Source organism: Neomonachus schauinslandi, chromosome 3, assembly GCF_002201575.2.
Source record: "Neomonachus schauinslandi chromosome 3, ASM220157v2, whole genome shotgun sequence".
NCBI classification, from domain to species: domain Eukaryota; kingdom Metazoa; phylum Chordata; class Mammalia; order Carnivora; family Phocidae; genus Neomonachus; species Neomonachus schauinslandi.
The window spans coordinates 117757354-117769360 of NC_058405.1; the positions used below are offsets into that span (position 1 = coordinate 117757354).

General features: G+C 35.9%; 1 protein-coding gene across 2 annotated transcripts in view; it reads left to right on the forward strand.

Moving 5' to 3' along the window:
* GALNT13 (polypeptide N-acetylgalactosaminyltransferase 13) overlaps positions 1 to 12007 on the forward strand; it is a 547381-nt gene that overhangs the window by 382436 nt on the left and 152938 nt on the right. For both annotated transcript variants that reach the window (XM_021702903.1, XM_021702904.1), the window contains exon 9: positions 4647 to 4827. In XM_021702903.1, coding sequence (XP_021558578.1) covers positions 4647 to 4827 — 181 coding nt within the window. The remainder of the gene's footprint in view (positions 1 to 4646; positions 4828 to 12007) is intronic.

Sequence of the window (12007 nt, forward strand, 5' to 3'; positions counted from 1 at the left end):
CAGTTCAAAGCTTTTGTTTCATAAGCAGTGCATGCCTCAAATTCTCTCCTCTCCCCAGGCCCATGCTGATAGAAGCACTTACAAGGGGGAAGGCAGGGTTTTCCCAGCTCCCACTCCCCTGGTGTATGTCAAATAGGAGGGCTACAGAAATGTCAGGTTTCATCTGATTTCATGTTTTATGATGGCTGCCTGCGGTTGGCTCAGTTTGGTTCCACTTGCTACTAGTGGCCTCCATCCTTGAGTCTTCTATACACAGTTCCATTGTTTTCTCAAAAGCGTTCTCAGCTTCACCTTCTATCGCCTCTGTTATCCAGGGGCCTTTTGCAGAGGATTTAAATCTTAGCCTCTCTCTCACCCTGTATGGTCTCCAACTGCCTTTCTCAATGTTACATCTTCTTGCTGATCTGCCATATTGCTAGTCTCACGCTCATTTTCCCTCTTCTCTGTTCCATGATCTATAGAGTTTGGGAACCACTGAAGTCTTGTCCCGTTGTCTCCAAAGACTACTCCTTCCCAGGATTACTATGTGACTGAACCTACCAATTCTGCTGCAACAAGCTGTCCAGTATACCCTAGCCCACCTTCAGGATTCTCTAGGACAGAAGTGTTTCCTATTTTACTAGGATCACATTTTTCCTTACACTTGAGGCTTTCCCACAATCTCACTCACTACATTCTGCTATGTTGTGATGGTAACACCAGGGTAGTCTGCTGATTTTAGTGCTCTGCAAGTATCCAACAGGGAGGGAAATGCCAGTCTCTCCTTCACTCATGTAGTTCCCCTATATGAGTTGGGTGAAGGAAGAAAGAAGGTGTTCCTTCATGCCTAATCCATCGAAGAGGAGGGGGAGCTTTACCACTACTAACAGTGCACAGTGAAAAGAATGTCTGAAATTCCCTCTCAGGTGAAACACATCATGTGCTATTTCTTCTGAATCTGGGGCACTTTGCTGAATGGCCTGGTACAAATACCTGAGTATTTACTAAATCGTGTTTTCAAGAGAGAGATAATGTGAATTTGACTAAATGGTTACTTTAGTAACATTAAATATTAAGATTGTATCATTTAGCACCCTTGTTTGTCATAAGCCATCAACCATTTCTGATGTTTATCTCTTGTGCTGTGACCGCCAAAGAACTTCTTCAGATCCCAAACTGTGTGAAATAACAGTGGCATTTCATTTTACTAGACTACTCTGGTTAGTCTGATACTAAAAATATTTCCTTCATAAATGCTGTTTAAACCCCTTCAAAATATGTCTGCTTAAATCTCATCATTCTGCCAAGGATGCTTTTTTTTAAATATTAATTTTGGTAGTTAATTTTGAGTTATTCATTTTTCCATTCAACCAACATGCAGTGACATATCCTGTGTAACAGGCACTGGGCTTGGCTGGGAGGACGGGGAGGTGGGGGCATGACCAGATAGCTCCACTGGCCCTTGGGGAAAAAAGTGCACAGCCAAACAAATGAATAAATTACAGATTAGTGATAAGCAAAGAGGGAAATAAACAGGGTGCTCATGCAGAAATTAATTGGAGTGGGACACTTTAAATATGGAAATGAGGAAAGAGCTCTCTGATGCTGTGCAGTGTTTTGGCTGAGATGAGAAGGATGGGAAAGAGGCAGTCAGATGCAGGGCAGACAGAATTGTGTATAGGGAAAGCACTTGTTGAGGCTTTGGTGTGTGAAAGAGTATGTGAGTTGTTATTCTAGGAAATGGCAGAGGGCCAATATCACCAGTGCTTTATTGACGAAGGGAGAGAATCATGTAGTGTCTGCGAGGCCCTGCTAAAGGTTTTTGTTTATATTCACAGTTCTGTAAGAAACCATGGAATTATTTAAACACGGAAGTAAAATAAAATGATTAAATTTTTAAAATACACTGTGCTTTCTCAGTACAAAACAAATTATAGGAGAGCAACAGTGAGCTCAGCAAGACAGTTGGTGATTAGGGCAAGGATGGTGGTCGAGAGACCGAGAGAGATGGATATACGGAGAATTAATTTTATAGATAGGAAAGCCAGGATTTGTTAACAGATTGAATATAAGTGATGAAAAAAAAAGAAGTCAATAATGACTTTTAGGGTTTAGCAAGGGGGAGGGCTTCTGTTCTCTTTTTCATTTTTCTTTCTTTTTTTTTTTTTGTTTTTGGGTTTTTTTGTTTTTGTTTTTGTTTTAATTGACCACCAGAGTTAGTGGTGGCAACGTTTACTGATGATTGAAAGGACTAAAAGAAAGTCAGACCTCGCTGACAGGGCCAGGATGAATCAACAGTTCCACTGCAGACATGTTTATTTAGGTGTATCTGAGACATGCAAAAGGAGAGACCAAGTAGATTTGGATACACAAGTATGGATCCCAGAAGAGAGGTCTGGGCTGAGATGTCACTGTTGAGGTTGTGAGTATTCAGATCGCATGCAAAACAATAGGATGGATAAGACCACCTGGAGAATGAATAAAGGAAGGTAGAAAGGTAGAGGCTAACATTTAAATATGAATTTAGGGTGAAAAACATACAAACAGTATAAAGTACTGGGAGAAAAAGCAAGACAATCCAAGAAAGGATTCTACTAGATATTCATTAAGGGAAACATTTGTGTTTTTCACCATGGCAGTTTTGGGAAACTGTAAAAATAAAGAGCATTTCATTATGAGGAAGAGAAACAACATATGTCCTAAAAATTTTAGGTTAATTTACAGTGAGGGGAAACAGAGAAATGAGATACTTTGAACCAAGAGAATATGGACCAAGGGAAGAACTTTTTGTTGTGTTTGTAATCTTTTTACTTGTTTATCTATTTTAAAAATCTGTTTAAAAGATAGGAGATTTTAGAAGATGTTATGTAAAGGTAAAACATTATCTAGTAATGAGCAAAATTGTTAATGTTTCTGGAGAAAATCAAAGCAAGTACCAGACTAGTGAAGTTCTTAAGATCGACTTAGGCATATGGTCTAGACTGACGTACAAGTATTGATTTATCTTTGATAGGAGAAGGATCTGCTTCCTCCATTTTAATGGGATGGAAGAATGGAAGAATTGCATAATTCCAAGAGGGCTTATAGATTTAATGTGACAAAGATGAGAGAGTTACCAATCAATTAAATACTCTGATTATTTAAGAATGCTCTATCCTGTCTTTTGAGGGCGATAGTGAATTCCATTCCATTTTAGTGTTAGGTTGAAACTTCTTTACTGTTCACATTATGCTGTTTAAACAATTAGAAATGAGAAAGAATAGATAGATCGCACATGTAATGCACAAGCCAGTGTTGATGAATATAACTTGTTATTTACCATCTTCCATCTTCTGATAAAAATGAATGTCTCTTACTGCTACCCAAGCCCAAGGACAACCCTCTTCTAAGATGAAAATTGCCTGAGGGGTCGACTGGAGAAAACTTTATCTTTCAAAATAAGCAACTCTCCTTAAAATAAGAACAAAAAAGAACAATGTTAGTTACAATATAAAACCCAATCCTTCCAATTACATATAGCAATAACTGTGGCTCTTGTTTATTGGGATAAACAACCTGTAGCACATATTCAATGTGTTACATGTATGTAACAAACATATATATGTGTGTTATATGTGTGTATATCTATATATACACATGCATGTACACATATGCTGTTAGTATAACCTATAGAAATAAATGTGTTCAGGATACTGAATAACTAGCCTCAACTACACAGTAAATCCAGGACACCAAGAAGTATATGACATATTGTTTTCTAAACTTTGTAGTTTTAAAGGAGAGATAGTGAAGTAAACAATTGCTTACAAGATGGTGTAATCAGTTCTTCATGAAAGAATGTTTAAAGGAGCACCTGGGTGACTTGGTTGAGCACCAGACTCTTATTTCAGTTCAGGTCATGATCTTATGGGTCATTGGATCAGTCCTGAGCTGGGCTCTGCACTTAGTGGGGAGTCTGCTTGAGGATTCTCTCCTTCTACCCCTGCCCCCACTCATGTGTGCTCTCTCTCTCTCTCTAATAAATAAATAAAGCTTAAAAAAAATAGAAAGGATGTTTAAAGTACAAAAGTCACAAAATACTAAACCTCTCCACATAGCTTCCTAGAAGAAATGACTTGGAGACAGATTTTGAAGGATGCATACATGTTGAGCAGATGTAAAGGAGTCCTAGCACATTTTAATAAGAATGGCACATCCAAAGGTGTAAGACACAGTGGATTTAGGAAAGCTGAGAATTAAAGGTCATTTAAAATTGCAGATGAATGGAGTATAATCGGTTTTTCTACGAATCAAATTTAGTTATTTACCATGGCATCTAACACGTACAAATTCATTAATTCATAGCAGATTTTAGATACTAAATATCTATTAAATAGCAATTAGGTTAACTACTAGAAACTGAAAATTTGGTAGTCTGATAAAGGCACATGAAAAAATAAACGCATCTTACTTCCACAAATCCAATGCTACAATATTTACATAGATAAAGCTATTCTAAATTAGAATCTTTTGCCAAACTGAGTATACCTGTTCTAAATTTTGTGCCTATCCAATGTTTGTTTGAACCATATAAAATCTAAGATTTGGCCTTGGTTAGACTTGTCAGACAATAAATATTACTGCATTATTTACAATGATTGTGATAAATCCATTGCTCCTTTTCCCAGATTTGGCAATGTGGAGGCTCTCTGGAGATTGTGACTTGCTCCCATGTTGGTCATGTTTTTCGGAAGGCAACTCCCTACACTTTTCCTGGTGGTACTGGTCATGTCATCAACAAGAACAACAGGAGACTGGCAGAAGTTTGGATGGATGAATTTAAAGATTTCTTCTATATCATATCCCCAGGTAAAGATGATTTCTTCCTCTGCAGGGGAAAATAAAATTTTAAACATGCGGAATATGTGTTTCATTATTGCTACTATTCTACTAGTTTAAATAAAATGTTGTTTATCACCATAATATTACAGAAAATCGTGTTTGAGAAAGTTGTACTATGAAGTCATTTTTCATCTAAAGTGAGAAAGACTACACTTATCTCACATGCCTAAATACTCTCTTTTTCTTTGTTTCTTTCTTGGCACAAGAATCATGCTAGAAAAGTGGAGTAAGCAGTACACAGAGAGATCCAAATATAGTTAATATGTATTGGCTGAATTTAAGAAAAACAATATTTTTAAGGAGAAGTAAGCCTAGATTTCCTTGTTTCACAAATGAAGCTGGCTGAGTTGGTAAAAAATTTTGCTAATGTTTAAAAAGAGATGTTTTCTACTGCCTAAATGATTTCCTGAAGATATAGGATGGTAAATTATGCAGATATTAAAATGTATATTTTTAAAGAATATTAAATGACATAGCAAATTACTCATTAATTGATATGTGGAAAAGCATAATATAGGATAATAAAATATTACCCTACTTTAGTTACAGAGAGTAGATATGGAAATAAAAGAATAAATGTAGACTATCACTGTGTGGTGGGACTGTGAGTAATTTCATTATTTTCCTTTTTATACTTTTCTAAATTTTTAAAAATAAAACATACTACTTATTTTTAAAAATTTATTTTAAAAGAATTTAAAAGGAAAATAAATTTTAATAAAGAATTTTAAAAATGTTTTAAAGAATTAAAAAAGAAAAATAATAATGTGTGAGGAAATTCCATACCCGAGTGCTGTGATTATAAATGATCTCATTTTTATAATTTCCTAGAATTTTTCCAACATTTTACTTATTAAAAAAACAACCTCTGAGACATTACATTGTTTTTTAAGGAAATAAGATATTATGAGAAGCTACAAACAAAGAGAAGACACAGGGGCCTTCAAGATCTCAAAGTTTAAATTTTTTTTTTTTTTAAGATTTTATTTATTTATTCATTAGAGACAGAGAGAGAGAGAGAGGCAGAGGGAGAAGCAGGCTCCCAAGGAGCAGGGAGCCCGATGCAGGACTCGATCCCAGGACCCTGAGATCATGACCTGAGCCGAAGGCAGATGCTTAACGACTGAGCCACCCAGGCGCCCCAAGATCTCAAAGTTTAAACAAAGAGACCAAAGCATAAATTAATACAATGGGAATTCAACTGTACTGATACAGTAATTTTTAAAGTTCTATTTTGCTAATTTATGTTTAGGCCATGTGGTCATCAATGACATTATTATGTAACCCACAAGAAAAACAACAAAAATTCATGCTCACCTCCTCTTTTTCACATTTAAAATCTATTACATGGTTTGGAAAAACCAGTTTGGGTTCCTTTTTTTTTTTTTCCAGAATAAAAATTTTTTTTAATTTTTTTTATTAACATATAATGTATTATTTGTTTCAGGGGTACAGGTCTGTGATTCATCAGTCTTACACAGTTCACAGCACTCACCATAGTACCTACCCTCCCCAATGTCCATCATCCAGCCACCCCATCCCTTCCACCCCCCTCCACTCCAACAACCCTCAGTTTGTTTCCTGAGATTGAGTCTCTTACGGTTTGTCTCCCTCTCCAATTTCATCTTGTTTCATTTTTCCCTCCCTTCCCCTATGATCCTCTGTCTTGTTTCTCAAATTCCTCATATCAGTGATATCATATGATAATTGTCTTTCTCTGATTCACTTATTTCGCTTAGCATAATACCCTCCAGTTCCATTAACGTTGTTGCAAATGGCAAGATTTCATTTTTTGATGGCTGTATAGTATTCCATTGTGTGTGTGTGTGTGTGTGTGTGTGTGTGTGTGTGTGTGTGTGTGTATACACCACATCTTCTTTATCCATTCGTCTGTTGATGGACATCTGGGCTCTTTCCATAGTTTGGCTATTGTGGACATTGCTGCTGTAAACATTGGGGTGCATGTGCCCCTTCGGATCACTACATTTGTATCTTTGAGGTAAATACCCAGTAGTGCAATTGCTGGGTCATACGGTAGCTCTATTTTCAACTTTTTGAGGAACCTCCATAGTGTTTTCCAGAGTGGCTGCACCAGCTTGCATTCCCACCAACAGTGTAGGAGGGTTCCCCCTTCTCTGTATCCTTGCCAACATCTGTCATTTCCTGACTTGTTAATTTTCTTCCATTCTGTTGACTATCTTTTAGTTTTGTTGACTGTTACCAGTTTGGGTTCTAATTGACATGCTCTGATTTCTGAAAGTATATATGAGGCTGTGAAAGCTCTTCTTTTATAGATAAAGAGGCAATAAGCAGTATGAACTTTCTTATTAAGATCCAGTATTACTATAGGAAAGAAAAATGAGGGCAATGCATGTGTAAATGTGTGATTAGGCAAAGGATTTTTTTCACACGTTTTCAAGCTTCTTCTATGTCAAGAAGCTATTGTCAGAAACACTATTTCACACATAGATGTATTTCTCTTTATAGGAGAAAGCCAGTCCAGATATTCACAGAGTTGAGTTCGGCAAGAACATGTAAAATTCGTAGCAAGGCAGTGACATTTATATAACCTTTTCATTTTCTTTTGATAATACTTTCTGAATTCAAATCATTACCTTTAGAAATTTATAAGCTCAAATATGAAGAAAGGAGTAATGGAAGAAAGAAATGTGTTATGTGTGATTATATACAACCTATATTCAGGAATACAAGCAATTGAGAATAATTGCCACCATGTGTATTATATCCACTCATGATGAATATTATTTGTAGAAAGTGGTATGTTAGTCTTTTGTATAATTTCCCATTGAGTGAAAAAGGCAGACAAATGGTAGAACCATTTCTCAAACTGTAATGAAATGACAGGCTTTAGAGTTTAAAGGGTAAAAAGGAACGCTTGCTATCTGCAACTATTGACTTTATGTTGCTCAACAGGGACTGTTTGTATATTCTGGAAAGTGTAGTTTTTACATTACAACAAATATCATTTGGAAGCTTATTGTTCTTATGAGATGGGCTCATTTAAATCCAGAAAGGTATTTTGGAAAGCAGAAAAAGAACAATTGGGGAATATGCTGAAAATATCTAGAACTTCCTAAGGGGCATTTATGTTTCTGTATGTCTCAGAAACTGTCAGCATTGCTGAGCGTGGGACCTGCCTGCTGTAGCATGGGCAAACAGGAAAAACCAAAAACACAAAACAATAAATTGCTTCCCAGCGGAAAAGAAAAGGAAGTAAACTGGAAACTAGAGCTGGACTTCAAAAACAATTCTAGCCCTGGGCAACTTTCAGATCACCCAAAAATAGATAAAATGTATTGTATTGGGAAGTCAGGAATCTTTCACTTGTATGGTGTTGAATGTTTTTTGAGTGAGTAACTATTTTAGTTATTACTGATGGTTTCTGATACTCTTATAATCAAAATCATGGATTTCTTTGCTATCACCTAGAATTGCTAGGATTCTATTTTTCATTGCCTTGAGTAACAGAAAAGTTTGTAAAGAGAGTAGTTGGTGTACGGGGATAGTAGAGGCATCCATGAATGGACATCTACACTTAGACTCACATGCTTTGCTATAATATACGTAGAAACACACAAACACACACATGTATTTATGAAAAACTCTAAAGAGCTTATATTGAGTTCTGTTTAATTCTCTAGAACTTCCTTAATAATCTAGCTGAGGAAATTGTTGTAATTCTTTCTAGAAGGACCTCCATGTATCTGTTAATTTGCCGAAGATATTGGGCATCTTTTATGAGGAGACTCCCATTTTTTACATCAGGGCTTCTGTTACAGAATCTTATTCTCCTCTTATGCAGCTTCTCAAAATGCCATCTTTAAGTACTGAGTCTTTATGAACTGAATTCTGACAACTTTGCTTCCTTTCAATATACCCTATAAAATACTGCCTACCTACTTTATTGTTTGGTTTCTGCTTCAGCTCTGTCCTGAAAAAAGTATTACTATGTACCATATTGTTTTATGTTTATTACATGTCTCTACATCCAGAGACTTGTAGTTATAGTGCTGAGCAACTTTCCTAGCACTGTGCAGTCCTTGAAAAAATATGTGTTAAATAATTAGAAGACTCAGTGAATGACCAAATGAATGAATGCATTTTAAAAGGAAGCCACTTATTTTTCTTCTTTTCTACTGAATTCTCCATGGATATCTGGTCTATCCCCGGGAATCTCACAAGAATTGCAGCAAATTGGGAGCCTTTGTCCCACTTCTCTGATGCCCTGATTAAGGACTCCCTTGATAAGAGAGAGGTGAAAAGTCCTCTTCATATATCCACGATGTCATTCCTCTGTGTTTGCCAACCGAAAAAAAGGTCCCATTGGCTTACCCCGTGTTCTTAGGGTATGATAATTACACCATAATTATAGGCCCACACAGTAATACAATCTTACCTTCCAGGACTAATATAAAATCAGACACGATTTAGGTAGACAATAACATTCTGTAATAGAGCAGCATAATACAAGAGCCCATAGGGGCGCCTGGGTGGCTCAGATGGTTAAGCGTCTGCCTTTGGCTCAGGTCATGATCTCAGGGTCCTGGGATCGAGTCCTGCATCGGGCTCCCTGCTCCTTGGGAGCCTGCTTCTCGCTCTGCCTCTCTCTCTCTCTCTCATGAATAAATAAATAAAATCTTTAAAAAAAAATAAAAATAAAATTAAAAAAAATAAAAAAAAAAATACAAGAGCCCATAAACTTAAGATTACTTTTACACATGTTGATTTTTATTTTTCTCATGACCCCCATTAATTTGAAGTTACAATGGGATGTATAAATAACTATGTATGTGAATTACCTTTATCTGATTTATTTTTTCAAAATATTTACTGTATGTCCTAATTGTCTTGGCTATGCCCATTAGCCATTGGCCATATTGACAGAGCTGGCAGAGTCTAATTATGTCTCTCTAATGGGTATATGAATGAAGAGTAGAAATACTTTGAAATAGCTTTGAAGAATACATTTTCAACATTTGTTTATTTGCTTTTTGGCTGCCTTTTTTAGGATGCAAATACTATAGCATCACTGATTTTTAAAGCCCTGTAGGCTCTTAAGGTCTGAGGCAGTTTTTACTAGTAATTGGGCTGTTTCAGCTTGAGGCAATCTGATTGTCCTAGCAAATCCTTTGAAATGAAGTGATGTAAGCAGAAAACACTTCACAGAGCACCCCATTATAAATGGCAACAATTTTTCCTGTTGGTCGCAGGTAAAAAGCTTAAGAACTTTAAAATGGAGTGTGGTTATAACACTAACCATATATTCGAAATGCCGGCTGTTCTATAAATATTGATTTTCTTTTTGGGAGAGGTGGATTTCTAACTGTGTTATCAATTGACATGGTGAGTAGAAGCAGCTGTCCTTACATAATCTCCGGTTGTTCTTCCTTTTCTTAATGGACAGCTTGTGCTCCTGTTTTGAGCAGAAAATCAAATAGAAAATAGAATTTAAAGATACCCAAAACATACTTTAAAGGTATTTGTATGTAACTAGGAAAACAGCTTATTTTCCTTTGGCAGTACTGGAGCATTATGATCTGTATTCCAGATAAACAGAAACCACACATTTAGAAACACACCCTTGAACTTATTCTGAAGGTTAACTCTATTTGCTAACCTTTTAAAAATACTTCAGAAAAATCAGTTCATCAAAGGCAGTCTTTGTTAGCACCATCTTTGGATCATTATTAAAGTTCAAGACCTATATTCATTTCTATCTCTTGAAATTTTTATCTATGAAATACAAATGTTTTTCAGCCTGGTGATTTTTTTAAAGATAAAATATTTAATAACCAGCCCTTTGAGTGTAGGGCCTAATTTCTTTTATAAGTCATAAAAATGTGGTTCCAGGCTGATTTTATAAGCACAGGTTTGATGTTCCCTGCAAAATGTGCCGCATGCAGATTTTTTTTTTTTAATAATCCAGGGATATCAGTTTTTGTTTGGGTTTACATGAATTCATCTGAAAAGAGTGCAGCAATTCTGAACATAAAGTACATTTGCACCTATGAATTTTGTATTTTTATCATTTAATAAACACTTTTTCAGCAGCATCAACCATGGTATCACCTAGTGAATATGATATGATGAGGAAGAAATTCTAAATCATTTTAATATGCTATATTGTAATAACATGCAATTCAGTTATCTGATCGATACCATGAAATGCTAAATGTGCAAGTAAGGGATGAGAGCTATACTCAGTATTGTTGGTACAATGGACCCACAACTGTTTTTCCTTCCTATGGTTAAACACTTTTGAATTCTTTAAGACATTAGGTCAATTTTTATCATTGGGATTTTTATTGGCCTTTTATGGGGATTTATTTGTATATTTATGATAATACTTCCTTGCTTCTATCTTCTTTGGGTAAGTATTTATTAAGTTCCTGATCTGTACTATGCCAGGGAGGGGGGGATGCAAACACAGAAAAGATGTTGCCTTCGCCTTTAAAAAGTTAACCGTCTACATCATCACATTTAATTAGTTTAAATGAAAAATGAAATTAAGTGCTTAATACATGGGGAGCACATTGTGAGGATTTAAAAGAGATACTGATGTGAACTCCCTACATTTTCCTTGATTTCTCCTTCTCAACTTAGAAGCATCAAAATCAAATGAATCTCTAATTCCTTTCTAGTCTACCTGCTAAGTTTCCTCAAATGCCTTCAGTTATCCTCATTCTTCCAGTCATCCCGCATCCGGAAAAATTCCTGATTATCCTGATGCACCTCCAGCCTCAAAGCTTGCCCGCTTTTCACCTGCTTTTACCATATTGCTGGAGGACATTCCTAAAAGTAAATTTCATTTGATCTCTCACTTACCTAACAATCGTTTAATTGTTACCAGAAGTAACAGTACCAGGACTTACCAGAAAGTCAAAAATCTGGAATGTGGCCAACATTTATTTTAGTTTCCTGGGAACTCCAGTGACTTCCCCTGTTGTAGGATTTATGCATTTTTAGAGTATTTCTTCCCTCCACTAAGCTCTGTGAATAAAGGCACTATATTTGTTTTTGTTTTGTTTGCTTATTTGGTTGGTTTTGTTTTTAGAGTTCATTGAGCTCAATTTTTTCTTACTATATTTGTCAGAGGCAAACAAAATATATGTTTCAGTCACCACTT